The 22661-nt window shown below is 48.9% G+C and overlaps 1 protein-coding gene across 5 annotated transcripts in view; it reads right to left on the bottom strand.

The window, feature by feature from the left end:
• Positions 1 to 22661, bottom strand: part of SLC2A9 (solute carrier family 2 member 9) — a 223565-nt gene that overhangs the window by 87410 nt on the left and 113494 nt on the right. For all 5 annotated transcript variants that reach the window (XM_055326806.1, XM_055326804.1, XM_055326805.1 and 2 more), the window contains one exon: positions 15660 to 15792. In XM_055326806.1, coding sequence (XP_055182781.1) covers positions 15660 to 15792 — 133 coding nt within the window. The remainder of the gene's footprint in view (positions 1 to 15659; positions 15793 to 22661) is intronic.

Below are 22661 nucleotides of genomic sequence, written 5' to 3' on the forward strand. Positions count from 1 at the left end.
AAGAAATCCTTGCCAAAACCAATGTTAGGAAGCTTTCTCTTTATGTTGTCTTCTAGGAGTTTTATAGCTTCAAGTCTTACATTTAAGTCTGTAATTTATTTTGAGTTGATTTTTGTATATGGGGTAAGGTACAGGTCCAACCTTTGTTTTGCATAAAGATACCCAGTTTTTCAGTTATCCTGTATCCAGAAGACACTAAGGCCCACAGCCAACATCATGTTCAATAGTGAGAAACGAAAGACTTTTCTCTAAGGTCAAGAAAAAGGCAAGGATATATATTCTCATGACTTCCACTTAGAAGTCCTAGCCAGAGCAATTAGGTGAGAAAAGGAAAGGAAAGCATCCAAAATGAAAAAGAAGTATAATTGGCCTTATTTGCAGACAACATGATTATATATAATCCCCCAAGACATTATCAAAAAACTGCTAAAATTAAGCAAATTGATTCAATCAAGTTGCAGGATACAAAATTAATACGCAAAAATTAGTTACATTTCTGTACACAAAAAATAAACCACCAGAAGAGGAAATTAGAAAAATAATCCCCTTCACAATAGCATCAAAAAGAAGAAAACATTTAGGAATATAAGGTTACCTAAGGAGGAGAAAGACTTTTACACTGAAAATTTTAAAACGTTGATGAAAAAAGTTAAAGGAGACATAAAAAAATGGAGAGACACACTGGGTTCATGGGTTGGAAGATTTAATATCGTTAAAATGACCGTATTACCAAAAACCATCAACAGATTCAATGCCATCCCTATTAAAATCTCAATGGCATATCTTACAGGAAAAGAAAAAATAACGCTACAATTCACATGGAACCACAAAAGACCATGGATGGCCAAAACAACCTTGAGAAAGAACAACACAGCAGGGGGCATCATGCTTCCTGATTTCAAAATATACTGCAGAGTTACCGTAATTCAAGCAGTGTGTACTGGCATAGAAAAGACAGACCTACAGACCAATGGAACAGAATAGAGAACCAGACATGAACCTACAGCTGTACAGCCAATGGATCTTCAACCAGCTGTGATTCTGAAATGGGCAAAATAGCAAGGTGGCCAAGGGGTCACACTGGGGTGCGAGAGAGCCAGGGCACAACAGATTTCTCCCCCTGCAACCTGGGCAGTCACCTGGCAGCTAAAGCCTCAGTTGTCTTCTGTAAAGAATTAGAGTGACTAGTGTCAACGCAAACAAGACTAGATTCATAGAAGGCTACTCTATGTTTCAGAAGGTATGCATGGGAATCAACTGACGTGTCTATTAGGTGATAAGCCAGGGATTATCCCCGATGAACGACAGCTATCAGAAGTAGCTTTCTGAGGTAGAAATCGTGGAAGTACTTGCTAAAAGACGAAGATCCAGACTTTGGTTCCAGTTAAGTTTGGGTTCAAGAACTGGCCCACCACCTCCTGAGTGTCTTTTGGTAGGTCATACCCACCTCCTTAGCCTCACCTGTAACATGACGGTAAGAACATAATCTCTCAGAGCTGGAGGACAGGCATGTGCCTATGTGCCCCAGGCCCTTAGCACATGACCAATCCATTTGTCCTCCCTCACATCACTCCTCTCACATCACTGCACAGAATTAGGATACCCTCTGCCTGTGTCTCAAGTAGGCATCATTTATTTGTATTATTTACTGAATACCTACTATATTCCAACAAAAGACAGGTCTCTACAGCACCCTAATGTCCGTGACTAGTGCTTGAGATTTGATTTTAGAGACAGGACAGCCTTCAGAGAGTTCATTGTTAGACATTGTTCAGAGAGTCTCTGTGTCTGACTAAAACTAGGAATTTTTGCAAAGCGTTCAATACAGGCATAGGCTCTTCATGCTTGTGAAGGCTCCAGTTCAAAAGAGTTTTAGTCAGACATGGCTCATAGCATGATGCACAGAGCTTGGAGGAGCAGCGTGCTGCAGAGACCAGAGAACACACTTGGGTGTTAGGAGTACTCGGTTTCATTCATTCTTCGAATTACTGTTCAGGGAGCACCAACTACATGCCAGGCTCTGCTCTAGGTCCTGGGGCTTCAGCAATGAGCAAAACAGGAAAAGTTTCTGCTCTCAGGGAGCTTTTCCTGGAGTAAACAGATGTTAAACAAATTAGCATATAAATATACAATTTCAGGTACTAAGTGCTCAGAAGAAAAATAAACCAGGGTGAGGGACAGTGAAGAGAAGAGAATGCTGTTTGAGCTATTGTAATTGGGGAAGGTGTTTTTGAGCAGATGCCCCTTCAGCAGAGACCTACGTGGAGTGTTGGGGCAGGGGAGAAGGGGTACAGTGTACAGATATCTGGGGGAGGAGGCTTCTGCCACAAGAGCCTGTGCAAAGGGCTGAGGTGAGATATACCGGGAGCATCCCACCATTGCCTAGCTGTGTCAGAGTCTGCCCACTGGGACAGAGTCCCCAGTCACTGTGTGGTCTGTAGTCCATATTTCCTGGACTCCCATGCTAACTGGTTCCTGGTAGATCCACTTATGAGAGGTGCAGATGGAGGTCCAGAGGTAGGAGGAAGAAAGATTCTCTCCTGCCTCTGGTGGAACCTCCAGCACCATGAGTAGTGGAGACCCCTGCTCAGCCTTGAGACTGAGGCTCTGGCATCCTTCATGGCAGTCACACCACCCGCATTCACACCAGCAGCTCCAGCATCCCTTTGACATAATGTGCCTGCATCCCTCTGCATATTTGTCTCCTCCTCTATAAAAGAAGGAGCAGAAACCCTGGAGGCTTTTCTGGTGAGGATTAAGGCAGTGGATGCAGCATACTCAACCTCTGCTACTTTCCGAGTGCTGCTGTAGCAAATCATCACAAATATGGTGACTTCAGACAACATGAACCTATCATCTCATAGCTCTGGATCAGAGTCCGAATCCACAATGCGTCTCAATGGACTACAGTCAAGGTGTTGTCAGGGTGTGTCCCTTCTGGAGGCTCTAGGGAGGATGCGTTTCTCAGCCTTTTCCAGGCTCCATGGTCTGCCTGCATTCCTTGGCTTGTGGCTCCTTCTTTTATCTACAAAGCCAGCAACCTTGGGCCAAACCCTTTTTGTCCCGTCTGTCTTCCTTTTCCACAACAAAGAATCCTTGTGATTACTTGGGGCCCATTTGGATAATCAGGCTAGTCTCCCAACTCCCCAGAAGCCAGTTGATTAGCAACCTTAATTCCATCTGGGGTCTCAATTCCATTGTCGTGTAACCTGCGATATCCACAGGTTCTGGGAATTAGGATGTGGACATCCTTCAGAGGAGAGGGATGTGGTTCTGCCTCCCACACTAGCACATAATAGTGATTTATTAAATGGTAGAAATCATTTTGAACTTATTCAGTGTGCAACGTTCTGTACCATCTCACTGTCCCTTAGATGGAAAGTAGGCCACTCCAGCAATGACACTTGTGACTACCCTGTTGTGTGAGCTTGTTCGTGGGTGGTAGCAGACCCTAAGCACTTGTTTTTCAGGAGCACTGGGACCAATACCACTTATGTCCCAACATGCCAGGTCCTGACCTCAGAACCCAGGCTGCGCCAAGATGTGAGAAGTGAGAAAGCATCTCACCCAGTCCTGATTATACAGGTGGAGAAACCACAGCCCAGACAGGTCATATGACAGGAGTGGGGCTCCTGCCCCTGGCCAGTGTGTAACACCGGACACCGTGGTCTCTTTCGGTATCTGTCATCTGGAAGGGCTTAATGTGACCGATGCCTGGGAAATAACTGGCAGGGATGCTCAGATGATGCACATGTTCTGCTTTTGAGCATTTTCTGCAAGCTGTGTCTCATCCACAGACCGCCCAGTCAAAGCTGGGGCTTAGGAGTCTCCCTTCCTCTCTGCCCTGCAGGGAGCTCCTTGATTCATAGAATATTAAAATCGACATCCTTGCCATTTCATTAAGTGCCCAGTCTATGAAGAACGAGTCATGGGATATTTGGGTGGCTGTTCTAGGATGTGTTCTGTTGCCCAGGTACAGCCAGCCATGGATTCCCCTCTACTCATTCGAGTGGCAGCCTCTCAGTCAGTGAATCCTGAGAGGAGGCAAGTATCATATGCTGCCTCCTAGAAAGTGGAGCCATTCTGCCAGGACCCCATCTCCATCCTTATCACAGAGGACCTGTGAGAGTCCAGATGGGAAGTAGCTGCAAGAATCTCCCTCCTGAGAGTCAGGGAGCCTGGTTTTTGAGCTCCAGCTCTGTAAATGGCCAGGTTGAGCAAGTTCCCAAATATCTCTAGGTTGAGTTGCTTATCTATGGAAAGGGGAGGCCCATTTGCTTTTGCCCGGCCAAGGAATTCTGGAAAATTCAGTATTTTTAATGACCTTTAACAGGTGAGTGGTCTTCAACAGATTGAAGCACACTTTCAAGGCTTTTATTTCTTTCCAAAGCCTTTCTATACAGTGCATAGCCAATGGAAGTCTGTGCTGGAGGCCGGGGACATGGCACTCAAGGAAACACAGTCTCTGCCCTTGAGAGGATCACTGTGTGGAGAAGGAGAGAAGGAGAGTCACAGAAACAGGCGGTGATACCACAGCATGGCCAGTGCCGGGGGAATGACTAGGGGAGGGAAGGATGACGCGGGACCATGACTGGCTAATGTTATGTGTCAGCGTGTCTGGGCCACGGCACCCAGACACAGTTGACCTTTGAACTGCGTGGATCCACTAATACATGGATTTTTTAATATGGCACTATTTGAATTTTCTCTTCCTTATAATTTTCCTAATAACATTTTCCTTTTTCTAGCTTACTTCATGGTAAGAATACAGTATACAATACATATAACATACAGCATATGTGTTAGTTGACTGTTCATGTTATTGGTAAGGCTTCTGGTCAACAGTTGGCTATTAATAGTTAAGTTTTTGAGAAGCCGAAAGTTATATATAGATTTTCAACTGTGTGGGCTGTTGGCAGGCCTAACCCCCACAATTTTTAGGGTTAACGATAAGTTGGTCAAACACCAGTCTAGATATCCTGGTGAAGAGAGTTTTTAGATGAGAGTCACATTTACATTGGTGGACTCTGAATAAAGTAGATTATTTTCCATAATGGGAATGGGCCTCATTTAATCAGCTGAAGGACTAAAAAGATTGAGCTCCCAGGAAAAAGAGGTTAAATCTGCCAGCAGATGGCCTCAGACTTCACCTGCAACATGAACTCTTCCCTGGGTCTCCAGGCCAGCAGCCTGCCCTGCAGATTTTGGACTTGCCAATTTCCACAATAATATGACCCAATTCCTTGAAATAAACCTCTCTCTCTCTCTTTCTGAAATATATTTACATATTTTTAATATTTACACAGACAACACACCCTATTGGTTTTGTTTCTGTGGAGAACCCTGGACTAATATAGGGCCATCCCAACCCTGCTGGGGACGGCATGGCTCCACCTCACTTCTTAGTTGAGTGCATGGTTCTAGAAGCATGTGGCTTCTATCTGTGTGGTGGCTGGAGAGATGTGCCTGTAGACCTCTGACCACAGGGATAGAACTGACCAAAGGCCTCAGCTGCTGTGCTCTGCAAATCATCGCCCCGTGTGTCCAGGCCATATTCTTCAGGGACTCTTGCAGACAATGGCAGGGACTGCTTGCAGACACAGCAGGGAAACCAAGGCATCCCTGTTCTAGGGACACAGGACTCCCCTGAGACTGAGGGGGTTGCCAGTCCCACCCTTCTCTTGCCCACTGAGGGTCCAACTGGTATCATGGTCTGTTGACTCTCTCCGTGTTTCTTATACAGCCACTAACTCCAATACAATCCATGCCACTTAGTCCCACTTGGTGTCCACTTCCCAGAGATCCCAGAGTGACACAGAAGTGACTCACATGGAGTCTGAGCTCCATGGAGAAGCACTGAGCTTCCATGGGAATAAGCTGGACCAAAAGGAAGACAACTATTTCCAACCAGGCAGCATCTCCAGGTCCTCCTCGAGGCCCTCTGAGGCAGGCCCAACATTACAGAATGCTGTGGAAGGATCTTCATGATGCCCAAAGATCTGCAGGACCCCGAGGCCATTATTGGGCCCAGGGTACTTGTGGCCTCTATGGGAGGTTGTTTCCTCCTCCCTTTCAACCAGAACCTACTTGATATACCATGAATGTTTGTTGACTGGCTGATTTCAGCCACATGATCATAATCACTGACCCTATGTTACCACATGTTTTCACACGTCACGGAGCATTCTCACATCTGTGATCTCAACCTGAGGATCCTTCTGGGCCCTGGAGATAAGCACTGTGTTCCTCTCATTTCACAGCGGTGGGGGGAGAGGACACTGAGGACATGTCTGAGACAATGGGCAACGCACCTGGACTTATGGCTACCGTGTGGGGAGGCAGGGGCAGCACCCAGCCCGGCTGCCTCTCCATCCACCCCGGGCCCACAGTGCGGCACTGTGGCACACGGGCGCTTCCAGACAGCCAGGCAGCATCAGAACAGCAGCAGTGAGGTTACCAGGTACACAAAGGAAAGAAAAGCACGTAAACTTAATGGCTGACACCAGAGTGTCTCGGAAGGAGAGAAGTGACTTGGCTGAGAAAGTATTTTGACAAACACCTGGAGTGGAAGGTGTTTGCTGAACATCTGCACGTTGTCTGATTCCAGCTTTGGAAGGGAAGGCAAGCTAGCAGGGGAGGAATACGAGCTCCAGGGCCACCCAGAAGGCAGAGGGGACCACGGGCAGTGGTGAGAGGGAAAAGAAGAGGGTGCTGAGCCTCAGGGACCTCATGCCTGGAGTCCCTCCCAAAATCTTCAATATAGCCTTGAAATATTTAAGGCATGCGGGCTGCGTGCCTGCTGCTATGGCACTTGAGGAAACCAAAGCTTCCTGAAGTTCAGGTTGGGGTGTTTATGATGCAAGGTAGAGCAGCACACAGGGAGGCTGGTGCCCCCAACAGCCTGGAGCCCAGAAATGCTCAGCATTTCCAAGACAACTTGAAGAGGGCTTGGACCTGCCTTGTGCTGTAAAATTGGGGCTCCAGGCAATTCCCCCAGCTCTTAAGGCATGGAGACCCCCAGTAGGCTCAGGGCTGCACAAGATTGGCAGCAACCACAGACCCAATACAGAAAGCATCCTCTGCTTGGCTGGAACCCTTGACGATTCTCTCAATTTAAAGGGATTCAGTCTGGAATGAAGTGTATGAGCAAGTTCAAGATGTGCCTTTGTGCTCCAGGAACTCAGGGTGGTTTCTGAGCTGTGTTCTTGATCCTTTAGACCCTTGGGTGTTTTGTAGGAAGGCACCTGGTCCTTTGCTTGGCAGCCAGTCCATGAGCAGGGTCTCCAGCCAGGGGAAAGGGAGTCCTGAGAGGTAATTACTGCAGGGGCACGGAGGGGGGCACTCTCAGGGGTCACTCATCGGGCTCACACAATAAATACGACAACGACCAGCTGAGGGCTTGGTCTTCTTAGAGCAGGTTAACTGTGCTGGCTGAGGCAGGGAGAGGACCTGGGAGGAGGTTTCCTCCTCTGCCAGGTTCAGGTGCCCTCTTCCTAGGGGGCAGGGCACTAAAACTGCCCCTCCCCCTCTCCCTTGTCATCGTCATCTCCCAGGGGACACCGTGTGCCAAGAATCCCCAGGTAAGAGCTGTCTGGGAGGGGCTGGCCATACCAGGGCTTCCTTCCTAGGCACATGGCTTTGTTTTTGGTGGATGCATTTGGTGGTTAGGAGGCTGCAGGGGCGCATCAGACATCCTCCCTTATCCAGAGCCCGCCCAGCACAAAGCACAGCTCTCTCACAAAACGGTGATCTCCACCTATGCCTGCCTTCTTCCCAGGCTGTCCTACTTGCTTCTACTATTTCCATGCTTTTGTGATCACATGGATTTCTTTTCTTTTCTTTCCTTTTTTTTTTAAGATTTTTAAATTGATTTATTAGAGACAGAGAGAGACAGAGGGGGAAGCAGGTTCCAGGCAGGTAGCCCGACGTGGGACTCGATCCTGGGTCTCCAGGGTCACTCCCTGGGCTGAAGGCAGCGCTAAACTGCTGAGCCACCAGGGCTGCCCGTGGATTTATTTCTGTTCTATTTCCCCCCCACTGAGCATTATGTCCTAAGGATGCCTTCATGATGCTACAATCATTTTATAATTGCTAAACAAGTGACTCAAGTTGGGAGAAAGAATTTTCAGCTCAGAATACAGACACACAATTGCTTAACCATCTTCTGCTGTTAAAGGTGCCTGTGTGGAGTTTCAGCCTGGCTCAAATACAGGAAATCACAATATTGCGGAGGCAATTTTCTGGGCTTTAAGTGCAGCAACCAAGGGATCAGCTATGTTGTGCTAATGAACTTGTCTGCACACACTGTGTGTTACAATTACAATTGTACGTGTACACACACAAGGGAGCACAATGTACTTTAACGACCCCAGGTTTAGAGAGAGACAAGCCGAATCTGAACCTTATTCCTTATTTTATCGGGGGCTGCAGGCGAGCTGTTCAACGCTGATCGCAGGTCTCCCTGAGATTTTCGGTGTCTCAAAGATTTGTGACTCCCAGGGATCATGAAAGCAGAGCATCTGGCAGGTCAGAGGCACCTGACAATTTACAGCAACAGGATGGTGTGTTGGAAAGAAAAATCTTTGAAAGCTTCGTGCCCAGAGACCTTTCACCCAATTACTTATTGTAAAGAAAAATAGAAACAATCAGAATGCCCAGCAATGTTGAAAGTTCAAGTAAAAAAAAAAAAAATTAACAGTATTTAAAATTAAGATAAATTTGTAGTTCAGCCTGAACAGATTTTGCTTATTTAAACTGATGTTGTGCTGCTGCAGTAAAACACCACAGACTAGAGGCCTGAAACAACACGAAGTTTTTATGTGACGGTCCTGGAGGTCAGAAGTCCACAGTGGGTCTCACGAGACTAAAACCAAGGTGTCACAGGGCTGTGATGTTTCTGGAGGCTCCGGGGGAGAATCCGCCTGCTGGCCATTTCCAGCCTCGAGAGGTGTCCGGTCCTGCACCCACAGGGCACTCTCAGTCTCCCACTGACCCGACACCTGCTGTCACGGCCACATACCCTTCTCTGACCTTGTCCTTCCTCCCTCGTTCACTTACAGGGAGCTTTGTGATGACACTCAGTTCATCCGGACAATCCGAGACAACTGTCCCCACCTCAAGATCCTTAAGGTGGTCACATCAGCAAAGTCCCCTGTGCCATGTCAGGTGCCATTCACAGGTTCTAAGCATTGGGATGGGGACACACTTGGGGCCCCTCATTCTGCCAGCCACACATGACAAGATACAAACAGTAATGAGGAGACATGCTCAGGACACAAGATGGGGGCTGGGGATAAAAGCAGCCTCATATATGAATCCGAGTGATGATCCCCATGTAAACATGATGGAAATGTGATGCAAAAGGACAGAAAACGTTCTGGTATAAATGACAGCTGATTGGTAAGAGGGCTGAAGAGCTGGGTGATTTTTTTTCCCTCTAATATTAAACAAATTCTTTATTCCCAGAGGAAAAAAATTCATTCATGTTAGCCACAGAATCCTGTTCTTCAAAGGCGAGGTGATGCAGAAAGGACAGAAGCAAACAATCCCCTTTTATGCATGCAATCCTTTATAGTTGACAATGCCCTTCCCCCCACACCCACTCTCCTTGACTTGACTACCTTGCCCTGAGGCAGGGCACGGATTAGGAAACCAAGGCCTACAGAAGGTTGGGGGGCAGGGCACCGGGGCATGATTGAGCCCCACCTTCCAGCAGTTTCCACGGGTTCCTCCCATTCCCACCCAGCACTTAACACCTCTAGAAACGAGAACTCCCCACCTCTGCAAGCAGCCTGTTCCATCTTGCATCTCCGCTCTAGTGGTGACCTCCGCTGTGGCTTCTCCCATTTGGTTCTGAATCTGTCACCCCAAATAAGGCTGCTTTTCCTTCCCCTGGAGAGCCTGTCAGTGTCATCTCTTTAAGAAACTGGACAGGAAAAAAAAAAAAAAAAGAAACTGGACAGGCTAGAGGCAGATAGGACAGCGGCCATCCTGGCCATGAGTCGGGAGGGGCTTGGGGAGGAAGCCAGGAGAGCAGAAAGAACAGGGGATGCTCACATCATGGTGGGTCCATTGGGGCAGACACCCGAGACCTCCAGCCTGTGCGTGCTCTGGGCTTTCATCTAGCTCTGCCGCCACATGGACGTGCCCGACAGCCTGGGCCTCACACCTGGCCATCCACGGGATCCGTGCTCCTCTGGAGGCCAGCTGTTGTAATGGTTTCGGAAAAGCTCGTGTTTGCAATTCTCCTCTGATATGAATTCATTTGCATATAGTTCTTGACTTAATAAAAACCAGACCTCTGGTAGCCAAGGTGGGGTAATTCACCCCTCGCTAAAAGAAACTGAGGCTAGCTGTCTCCATCAAGGGCCATTACGGGGACCTGCTTCCATCTACCTGGCATGTGACCTTGTCCCCTGGAACAGCCCCTTCGTCCAGCTCAGGTCACTGAGGCATATTACAGAGAAGGGGCCTCATGACATTCCCTAAGGCACTAGGCATCATTAGAAACGTAGCGAGATGCAGACAGTTGCTTTCACTAGAAGGAGGAAGACCTTCCCACGGGGTGGGTGTAGGAGTGCCGTGGAAATGTTCAGGAATGATAAATGAAGGTAGTTCCCATTAATCTCAGGGCTTAGCTGAGTGGGTCCAGAGCTCATTCAGCCTCACCTTTATGTAAGTATCATAGGGCTGTTAAAACAGTGCCATTTGGAAGGAGCCCAAATTAGCCTTCAGAGCACCCAAAATGCCTCAGCCTGGTTGGTCTTACTGGTCCCAGCCAACAGTACTTCCAACGTACGAGGGGCCAGATGCTATTACTCCTTCTTCCCTCTTCCTCAGGAGCAGTCCTGACTCTCTGTGGCTACAGGGTATTAATTAATGACATTTCCCAGGCTCCTTGGCAGATAAGAGAGGCCACATGATCACATTCTGACCAAACAGATACACAGAGTGTGCGAGCCTTCAAGGAGACTTCTCAAGTAGACAGGCAAGTGATCCCTCCCTCCCACCTTCCTCCTCCTGGCTGGAATACAGCTGTGACAGCAGCCACTTTGGACCCTGAGGCAACCCTCTGAGGATGGCAGATAGAGGGATTAGAAGGAACAAAGTCCCTGACACCACAAAGGATCAGAACATAGATTGCCTACCTTCAACATTTTCTTACCCGTGAGAGAGAAATAAACTTCTATTTGGTCTAACACGCTACCATTGGGTTTTCTATCATAAGGTGGTGGACCTGAATCCTGACCCACATACCTTTCTCTCCAAAAAAGATGAAAGAAACAATCTTCCCCTAGAGCATGGTTCCAACCCAAATTACAATGGTGGCCAACAGTGACAGTCTCCCTTTTCTGTTCAGGCCAGGGTTCTAGCCTGTCATTGGCTTCTGTGGAAATACACTCCATCCTATCCACAAAACCACCACTACCTCTGAACTCTCCACTAAATCTAAATGCCCAGTTGGGATTCCAGCAGCAAAGACCAATGTGGACCAAAGGTGAGGGGTGATGGAGCACTCCCAGGAAGGGAGCTTTCAGAGGTATCACTTCTTCTGGTGATGGGCATCTATTCCCCTTCCTCTCTCGCCTGTATCTTTTTCTTGAAGCTCTCCTCCCCTGGTCCCTGTAATTCTAGTAGAGGGGTAATTCAAATATCACAGTCCCCCACCCCCCAATTACCAGATGGGATAGTAATCCCCAGGCAGGCCACTCAAGGAATTTTAATTCCCAGGGAAGCAACTGGTTCAAGGATGGCCATGTGACCTAATAAGGGCCAATTAGGGTTCTTTCCTTCAGGGGTTGAGGTATATACTATGTAAAAAGGGAATCTGTGTCCCCCTAAAACAGTGTTATAAAGTTGGAGCCACTCAGGACTATCTTGATGCCAAGTGGAGAGAGCCTGTCTAAGAATAAAGCCAATGAATCCTAAAAAGGTCTAGGATTTGGAGAGAGAGAGAGACAGAGAGAGAGAGAGAGAGAGAGAGAGAGAGAGAGAGACTTCACAGCTTGATTTTAGCTCTTGGACTCCACTGTGTCTGAAGGAATTCCAGTCCCTTCCCTACCTATTATGAGGAAGAATTCTTATGGTTCGCTCCTGATATGACTTTCCTCCTGGATGGGCCACTGAAAGTAACATATTCATCCCATTGCCTCTGCTCCTGCATCCATATTTCCATTGCTGTCAAACTTGGGCCAGAGAGCAGGGTGTTAATTTTTGGTGACCTCAAATACCACTCACAGGGACATGACTTAAGAGTTTCCCTTTTGCTTAGGCTCCAGCTTCTGTCTCTTACACCCCAAAGGGTCCTGCTCAATGCCACTTTCCCGATCCTCATGACTGAGGCATTTATTGCCCTATCATGCTGCCTATGCTAATATTTCATTTCTATCAATTCAATACCCCCCCTTTCTCACAGTGGAAGTTTGGGCTCTTTTCCCTATTTTTAGACACTGGGCGTCCTCAACTCCTCTCCAAGAAGAGGGCCACCGATAACTTGAGACCAAATTAGAACTATGAACTGTGGGTGGGGTAGGGTGGGAAATCCTGCAAGGGGGCTGTGATATGGTTGGGTTGCATCCATGGCCCTGATTCATGACCTCCCTACATGTTTGTCCTTTGCTTTGTAGCTGTGTACCAACCTCAACGACCCCGACTGTGGGCTTCACCATGTCAGTTACTTTGGCCAATAGGATTTTTAGCTGATTTGAAGCTTGAAAAACCATTTGTAGGGTCACCTGCATGGCTCAGTGGTTGAAAGTCTGCCTTTGGCTCAGCTCGTGATCCCGGGGTTCTGGGATTGCATCCTGCACTGGGCTCCCCACAGGGAGCCCGCTTCTCCCTCTGTCTGTATCTCTGTCTCTCTCTCTGCGTCTCTCAAGAATAAATAAATAAAATCCTAAAAAAAACTCAAAACATTTGTGTTTTCTACTTCCTCTCTGGGAACTCTTGAGTTCACCATGAGAATATGCCTGAGCCAGCCCACTGGAAGATGAGCCCATGGAACAGAGTTGAGGCCAGCCTAGGTCAGTCAGCGGACCACCAGACACACCAGAGAACTTCTGCTAAGACCAGAAGCATTGCAAGGGCGAGCCCTATCAAGATTAACAGAAATTCACTGCTGGCCCATACACTTGGGAATCATAAATACTATAGTTTTAAGCCAGTGAGTTTTGAGGTGGTTTGATGGGCAGCATTATTATAAGCAATAGCTGACAGCTGCAGGGCCCCTGTCCCCAAATTACCAACAGATCAGACAAGGCCTATCTCCAACAGTGCCAAACAAAGTAAGTGCTGGGTAAGAGAATGTGTTTTGTTTATGCCAGAGGTTCTAGAGCAAGACTGTCAATGTTCAAATCCCAGTGCCACCACTTGTTAGCTTTGTGTCCTTGATCAAGTTATCTTGTCTTGTTTCTTTTTTGTTTGTTTGTTTGTTTGTTTTAAAGTGGGAATAATAATGTGATCTACTTTCCATGGTTGAGAGGCTTTAATGGTCTAATATGTGTGAGGTGCTTAGAATGTTACAGTTCTCAATACAGATGTGCTATTCACGAGTTTGCCCATCTCTCCTACCCTCGCCCTCACCTCCTGGAGGGCTGGGACGCTATCCTGCTCTCCCCTCTCTCCCCATCCACCTGGCAGAGAGCCCAGTACAGTAAACATCTGTTGTTTGCTGAACGTCTGGAGTGAAATTCCACTTTTATTAGCACAGATGCAAATTTCAAAATTCTCTTTCAACCTAAGGCGAACAACATCTTTGTTCTTTGTCTAAAGCACACGTGTAATATTTATCATTTTTTATAACTAGACTTCTCTCTCACTCCCTACTGTGCTGTGAAACAAACCTTTTTCACTCTCAGGCATTTACATGCACTGCCCATTCCAACCATGCTCAATTGATGCATTTCCCAAGAGTTCTTGCCGATGAAGCCAGGAGGGATGGAACTGGAGGAATCACCACCTTCCACTGATCCATAATCTGGTTACTTTTGGGACTCAGTTCCCTTTGGCTCTTTCTCAGCCACAGTAGTTTGGCTCCAGGGCCTTCCCTATCTGACAACCAGCCTCCTTCTCAGCAGCCTGACTTCTGGATGGTTTGCCTCCCCAGGGGCCCCGTGGGAAGTTCCCTGGAACACGATCCACTGGTGTGCATGAGCAGGGTGGGAGGAAAATATCTGGTTCCAGTCCTCCTCCTGACACTTAGAGCTGTAAGATGGGGGAGGGATGAGCACTGGGTGTTATGTTATATGTTGGCAAATTGAACTCCAATAATAATAATAAAAAAGATGGGGAAGGGCTGTTAACGGGAATCCCCTGGAGGGGGACAGGATCAAATCCCACCCCTACTGCCATGCTCTTGAAAATTTTGTGACCATGGGCACTCCGCTAAAGAAAGATCTGCAGTTCCCATTATCTTTTTAAAGGCATCAGAAACCAAAAACCGAAAACCACAGCCTTGGTCAGGTCACCTCAGCCCTGTAAGCCTCAGTTCTTTTGTGTAAACAGTGAAGGTAATGAGAATGTCATCTGATTCCACACTTTACAGGAATGCTGTAAATGAGAAAATAGATCCTGACCATACACTACTAGGCAAAGAGATGCAATTATTAGTATCCCATTTGTTAATTCAGAAAATGCTTAGGTTGTTTGGATTTTAAAATGCATTGCACAAATTATAGTAAACTAAGGACTATATAATTCTCAATTTTTTTCTCAGATGTGGACATTAGTGAAATTTACACCAGAGGACAGAATGGATAAGAAAATGGACAGAGTTCTCAGAATAATGACAACAAATGCTACTATGAACCTCATATGTATCATCTAATTTAATCATCATAACAAACCCAGAGGGAGGGTGATATTATTTCCTTCTACGGATGAGGATCCCGAGGCTCAGGAAGGTTAGAATAAGGTCAGGCAGCAGAGCTGGGGATGTGAAAGCAGCACTGGTTCATCCAGCCCCTCATGCGTAACAGAGGTGCTGTCAGCTGTCTCCTTTTACAAGAAGGATGCATTGTTCATTCCAGTTGTCTACGTCTGGGCAAAATAGGTTGCCTTTTCAGGGCCCTGTAGGAATGCCTCTGATTCTGAATGCTCGCATCTGACCTGGCACCTCATCATTCATGGGATCTAAGGAAAGTGACCTAAAACCAGTTCCCAGCCCCATCGTGCACATCATGTTTCTCTCCTGTAAAATGGGCATGCTCTGTGTCTCCTTCATGGAGCTGCTGGCGCCCAGCCCATGCTGGCAGGCTATGGGTGCTCATATTGCACTTGCATGTTTCCTTTCCTTATGAGTCAGGACAGCAGAACCGGGAAGTGAAGAAGAGAGGTGGGGAAGAGAACCAAATAGACCTAAACCGCTAAGTAACTGGGTTCCTATTGTCTTGTGGTTGGGACCACCTGAGACATGGCAATGGGGAGACACTGCCCAGATGTGAGCAGACCTGAGTCTTATCCAGCTCTGTCCTGGCTTTTCCAGGCTCCCTGTATGATCTGTGTGCCCAATGCAGGCTGTTGGGAAGATAAAGCAATACAGGTGTCCAGGGGCACCTGGTGCAGTGTCCGCAGAGAGGAATGAACCCAGCTCCCAGCGTGCCCTATAGTGCTGACCCCCGTGAAGAGGCCTGAGCTATATATGAAAGGCCGTGGGCTCCTACCTTTCTCGGCTCCTGCCTGGTCATGCTTCTCAAAGAGCAGGAAGTGCGGGCTCTCAGGGAGAAAGGGCAGGCTCACCAGCTGGACCAAGGCGGGGACGGCAATCACTCCAAACAGGTATGGCCAGGTGCTCTCCTGCAGGGAGAAAGAGGCAGCCAGTGAATGGTTGTGGCCTTCAGTCCTCCTGCTGGGGCTCGGCCCCTAGGCCAAACAGCATTGGCCCTCTGCAGAAGTCCCTACTGCACCAGCGTGATCCCCACCAACAAAGGCTGAGTACAAGACCGGACACAGGTTTAGCACCAGCCTCACGTGTATGGCATTCTCCACGCACGAGGTTGGCCAATCCTCAGAGCCACCTGTGCGGTGGTGACCTGTGGGGTTCAGGGAGCCCAAGGCCACTCAGGGATCTCAGGACCAGCTGATGCCATGACCCCTGGGGGATCATGGTAAGCCCTGGGGGAAACCACACTCACAGCCCCTGGAAATCTCTGTCTCTTCACCAGTGGATGGGGACAAGCACAGCCACTTCGCAGGCTGTCCTGAGAGTGCGATCGGATAGTGTTTGGGCTGTGGGGCCTGGCACATGGTAGATGCATGGAAGAAGCTACTGTTTCTGCTGGTCCCAGCTCCCAGATGCCTCTGCGGCCCATAAGACCTGACCCATAGTAGTCTTGTCTGAGGACATACAAAGGCAGTGGCTGTAGCTTCCCTGATTCCCGCGGGTTGGTGTGGTGGGGCTGGGGCACAGCTTGCCCCTTAGGCAGGGGATTCTTCTCTGTCCAGGGCTGGGAAGGTGAGCCTGGGCCACTCAAGGGGCATTTGGATGACCTCACGCAGCCCCCGTGGTCTTAATGCAGCTCAATGCAGCCGGAGCTGTTCTTATGCTGACCTGAGCAGCAGTCTTCTTGAGCTGCTTTTTTTTTTTTTTTTTTTTAAACCAAGTTTACAAACAAAGCTCTCACTGTGCCTCTGCAAGAAGAGAATGCCCACAGGAGGCAGTTCTGATTGGGAGAAAGCAAAACGCTCAATGCTAAATTCTTGACATGTTCTATTTCCTCGGAAAGCGAATAGAGACCCACAAAGAGGCACGTTCAGACCTGAAAAGACTTCACACTTGGCTGTTGGGCCAAGGCTCAGGCAGCTTCAGGTCAGGTTCTGAGAACCCCCAGGGGCAGAACTTCACTGTCATGTTGTCCCAGGCCTAGCTCCCTAAGGAGGCCCTTGAGCCCAGAGATACTGGTAGGTTCCCAGTTCCCAGACTGCACGAGGTTCCAGCAGGCAGAGACCCCTGAAGCATGGAGTGGGCCAACTGGCTCACAGAAGGCCAACAACCAGGTCCTGATTTTAAAGGGATCCTCAATCCTACTCCCTTTTCTGTGTATAATAATGACTTATTTTCACAAGCTCCTCTGATGTCCCCACCGCCGTGGGACGAATCGACCAGGCCAACACCAGCTTGGGGATGGGTGGAGAACTCCGTGTGAGAGACCAGGGGGAGATGGAAGGCAGAAGAGTGGTTGCTGGGGGTGGGGTGGGGGGGTGGGCGGAGGGAACGGGGACAGGGACAGTGACTCAGTGACTGCCCACGGGAATGGGCTTCCTTTCTGGGGATGATGACAATATTTGGGATTAGAAAAGACCCATGATTGTGCAGCTTTGTGAATATACTAAAAATCTTAGAAGGATGGCTTTTATGGCAGATGAGTTACAGCTCCATTTTTTTTTTTTTTAAGACCGAGCAAGAAAGAAAAATGACTCACATGCAAGTGGGATTTTCGCGATGCCTACTTGGTGTGTGTATGTTGTTGCTGATTTTGTTTTTTCTTAGCGTTTACCTGCTGCCTCAGTAAAAGCAAAAACAGAAAGCTGGGGGGGTGGGTTGGGGAAAGACAAGGGAATTAACCCAATTAAGCTCCTACTATGTGCCAAGCATAGTGTGAGGTTGTCACACAATTGTCTCATTTCACCTCCCGGCAGCCAGAGAGGCGAAAGCTGTTGCTGCATGTTCCAGATGTGGAGACAGAAAAGCCCACGCTGAGGCCTGCCAGCCAGTTGCTGTGCAGATGGGAATCAAGCCAAGCTCCTCCCACAGGATCTTGGGGGGCTTCCAGGGGGGTGATCCTCGATGCTATCAAAGGCTGGGAAGAGGAGAGAAACTGGAAGGGCAGTCCTGGAGTATGGAACAGCATGTAGCACTGTGGCCTGATCCATTCAGGTTCACTGGGAAACAACCCACCATAGTGGGAACATAGGGCCAGAGGATGCTCGTGAGGCTGGTCATGCACAGCTTTACTGCCATTCCATGGAGCTTGGACGTGTCCCTGAGGACAACCAGGAGCTGTAGAAGGGTCTGCACACCTACTTCCTTGAATCTATGGTCCAGCATTTCTGGTGTCACGCTATCAGTGAGCACAGTGAGTGGATTTCTATTAATGACCAGCCAAGTCTGTGGTACAGCCTGTGATTGTGAAGTCTTAAATGCAAAGACGTGTGGACTCTTTCTCACAGACATCACTCTGGTGGCTGGTCTGGTCTCCACTTCTGGAGTAAAGTGGGTACTACTGACGTCAGGGTGGGTGACCCCTAACTCAGGATGCTAATGGCGTCTGGATGGAAGAAGGCGAATGGCAGGAATGTCCAGAGTAGAGCTTGGGTGCCCCGTTACTCAGGAGGGGCTGAGCTTAGCCAACAGTGGAGTTCACGAACTTGCTTCCTATGAAATCCCAGCTGTCTGGATTTGAATTTTACCTCTTTTCCCCCTTCTCTCTGGCCAACCTAACTGCTTACGCTTAGTCTTCTCATCTGTAAGATGGGGTAACACTACTACCTGTTCACGGGTCAGGAGTATTACATGAGTTAATGGATATAACAAGGGCTCAACAGGACCCTGCAACTCTAAGTGTTCAACAGGAAAGAGTGGTTTTTATTATCAACTGTGATGAGAAGCCCGTTACGTAGACAATCTTCTTGAATTTCCACATAGCCCTCGGAGGTACAGAACACGATCACACTCAGGTTTCAAAAATATTAACTGCTGCACAGAGAGGTTACAGGGCTCATTGAGGACACAGTATGGTTCCGGATATTCATGACTGAACACCAGGTCTTGGGTCTGAGAACCTGAGTTCTGATCCACGAAGCCTGACCGCAGGTGCCTCAGATACCAGGGAGGGGTCACCAGGGTACCAGACATGGGATCTGACTTTCTTCCATTGCCTCAGGCCAAAGAATCCTCAGTGGCCGTTGACAGTGCTCCTGGGCATTTGGTCCCACATGGAGCCAAGGACTCAGCATTTTGTAACATCATGTAGACTTCCTGCCTCCTGAGGACAGAGCCCATGCCTGGCACAGTGCCTCTGGGAGGAACAAGCAAGTGTGGGAAGGGGCTGTTGTGCACGCTGATCACCTTCACACAGGCCCCTGGGCAACCTCAGAGGACAGCCTCTAACTTTCCTTTTCGGGAGCTGTTCAAAACAGAAGGTGTGTTTTAAAGAATATGTATTTCTCGCCTAACACAGGACCACGAGGTGCTACGCAAAGTCAATCTCAGATTAGCCTTTGCAAGGCTGGTTAGAGCCTCCTGTGTGCAGCAGAGCGTGAGGTCAGAGTTCTTAAACCTGTTTATTTTACTTGGGAGGAAAGAAAAATGTATCATCTTGTTGATCAAGATGATTTCCAACTCCCTCTCAGGCAAGGTGAGGGGGTCGCACAAGAACTCAGTTATCTTGTTCTTGCAACTGCAACGTTTCCTTTCTAAAATAGACTTCGGAGTTGCATTCTCCCCAAGCTGTCGATGACTCTAGGCCTTTCCATAAATCATATCCTCCTGGACTGCGATGAGACAGCACAAAATCTTAAGTAGAGTTGGAACCATTGGTCTTACCCCACGTCAGGTTGTTAGGGCACACATGGCAGTGTGCTCTTCTCCCCCAGACAAGCCGGGCAGGGATGGGGATGCTGGTCAGCGTGTGCGCACACCACCCACAGGACAGGCTCCAGGGCCAGCAGCTCGGTGCTGCTTGAGGCAAGAAGGGGAGGAAGGAAGCCTACCTCACAAAGCCAATGGGGGGACGGAAGGAAGCATTTTTCTATTTCATCATATTTAGGACCTGATTATAGTAACAGCTAAATGTGTGTTGAGCACTCCACGTGGAGTTTCTTGGATGCGGGAGTCTGCATCTCTTCCAAAGGCTCCTGTCCTCTGCAGCACTAAGGAATCCAGGGTCAAGGCTACGGAGTACTGTCGCGGAAGTCGCGCCCTGTACTGCTACTGAAGTCTCCCATCTCCAAGCTGACAGCCCACAGAGCAGGCTTATTAATCACGCTTTTAATTTTCTGCATTTTACAGTGCTTTGGCATCTGGGGTCCTTACGGATCCTGCAGAGACTGCCCCTCCCAGGGATGGCTAAGGCTGGTCCTAGTCAACAACTTGCCCTAGAGCATGTCTTTCACATGCAAACCAACCAGAGCCCATCCCCTGCAGTGACCTTCTTTATCCAATTGTCACACATAAGCCAATATTACCCCTTACCCTCCCACCCCCCTGCCCCAGTTCCCAGAAGGTCAGGTACCAGATAGCTAGACAGCCCCCACAGCCCAGAACCCACCTGAAATCAGTCCAACTATGCAAGTCCTAAACTTGCTCAAGCTTGTCTACCCTGCCTGGCTCACTACTGATGCAGAAACCAAAATAAAGGCTCTCCCCTCCCTCCTTCTGCTACCTGAGAGACCCTGGTGCTTGCTCTGTGGCCCTGCATGGGGTGGCATCGGCCCTGTGCTTGGGAACAGTGAATAATAAACTCCTTTCAAAAGCAGTGTCTCCATGCCTGTCACCTGATTAAAGTCAATCCCAGGTACATTTAAGCATGGCTGGGCCACCCCTTCCCGAGGTATGACAAATGCAGATTCTTGCTGCGGGCAACCACTTCTCTCTGCACCCCAGGCCTGGCCTTCCAGGCCACTCTCCCAGTTCTCCTCCAGCTCTCTCAAGCACCCCGGGGATGTGAGCCCAATTTTCTTTCTGTTTATCTCCAGCACTTCCCCCAGGGCCAAGGGTCTTAAATTCAGCTGCACATTGGAATTGCTCAGAGAGTTTTAAAAACTGCTGGTGCGTACTGTCTCTCCCACTTAGAGATCTGAGTTTTCTGGTCTGGGAGCGTGGCCTGGGTGTCAGGTTGCTCATATCTCCAGGTGGCTCCAGTGGCAATGAGAGCCTAGGGCTTCCTCTCCACCTGCAGTGCATGGTGGTGCAGGACCCAGAACTGAGGGGCTCGTCCCCCAGCTGCCAGGAGTGTTTGTTGGCTGTGGGACCACAGCTGGGTCTCCCCAGGGTGCGCCCTTAGAGGAAGCTTCTTCCACCAAGACTGCCCACCTGCACCCAGGGGCTGGCTGATGTGGGGGCACAGAGGCCTGCCTCTCCTCCTCCTGTCTGAAAATGGGAAAATTGGAGGGGCCCTCCCAATCCAGAGCTGGGCCAAGATCTCCATATGACTGAGGGCAGCTCCCCTACCCCTTTGCTGAGTGTTACTTCCCTTACTCCTTGACAGGTATTGAGCTAAGCCCACTTCCCAATCCACTTCCTGCTCACCATTCTCCATCCCAGGGTCTTGTTGCTGGGAAACCCGACCGAGGACACACCTGCAGACCCATGCCTCCAAATGTTCATGTCCACCCCCTCATCTCTGCCCAGGGCTCTTCTCAATTCCAGTTGCCTGGCCCTACTAATAACTTTTGGTCCACATCGGAGCACTGGGTCTCTCATCTCCCAGCCAACCCAGGCCTGTCCCTTGATCACCACCTGTCCAGCAACCCCATTCAGAAATGTAGTGTCTCCAAGCCTGCCACTGACCCTCAGCCCTCCCACTGCCACCTGACTGTCCGCCTCCCCTGCTATGGCCCCGCTGGCTTGTTTCTCAGTCTTTCTCTCATGCATCTCCTCCCTTTCTCCCTTGCTAGCCCTGGATCTAGGGGGCCTTCTTCCCACCGTTTGCCTGGATTCCTACAGCGGCATCTCCAATGTCCCCAAATCCTCCCCATTCTGTTCTATCCCTCACAGCCTGAGTGATCCTTCCGGAGGGTGGATGTGGTATTCTAAATTACTTCTCCAAGACCTTTCAGGGGCTTCCCACTGCCCTGAGGATCAAGCCCAAATCTCTTAGGCAGGAGTATACAGCCCTATCTTATCAGAACCCTTCTACAATGCCAGCCTCGCTGCGGGCTGAACAGTGACCCAGGAGCCTCCACTCTGGTCCTGCCCATCCATTTGCCTCCCTGCCTCCACGGGCTGATGCCACGCCCTTGCATTAGCCACGTTCTTTCCAGGGAATGCCTGGCCCCTCCCTAAACAGCACCTATCCACCCTTCCAAGTTTAGCATTCCTACTCATGGAAAACATCTCCACCAGTTACAGACTTCCATTAAAGCACTCGTTACCTCCTGTAGCAACGGATTTCTTTCTGGGAGTGTCTCTCTGACTAGTCTGAGCTCCTTGGTGCCATTCCCCTGCCATGTGTTTTCATGTTTCGGCCCAGCGCCTGGCAGATGGCAGGTGTCCAGTTAAAGCTTGCTGACTGAGTGCATGTTGGGTAAGATGAATGGGACACATCACCAATGCTATTGCTAGAGATGGAACCATGAAATAACACACCCTTGCTTTTAAAGTACTTTATTTTTTTTAATGCTCTAACTTCCCAAGTGGTATCCTATTAAAGGGCTGAAATACCATAAATAATATTCCCCTCTGAGATACTATTACAATTTCCAGTCTATAAAGAGAAAACCAAGGCCCATGGGGCTCAGACTGTTAAACGTCTGCCTTTGGCTCAGGTCATGGTCTCGGGGTCCTGGGATCAAGCCCTGAGTCTGGCTCTATGCTTGGTGGGGAAACTGCTTCCTCTCCCTCTGCTCCTCCCCCTGCTTATGCTCGCTCTCTCTCTCAAATAAATAGATAAAATCTTTTTAAAAAATCAAATCAAAAAAGAAAGGAAGGAAGGAAGCAAGGAAGG

The sequence above is a fragment of the Nyctereutes procyonoides genome, unplaced genomic scaffold (assembly GCF_905146905.1).
Source record: "Nyctereutes procyonoides isolate TBG_1078 unplaced genomic scaffold, NYPRO_anot_genome, whole genome shotgun sequence".
Taxonomy (NCBI): Eukaryota; Metazoa; Chordata; class Mammalia; order Carnivora; family Canidae; genus Nyctereutes; species Nyctereutes procyonoides.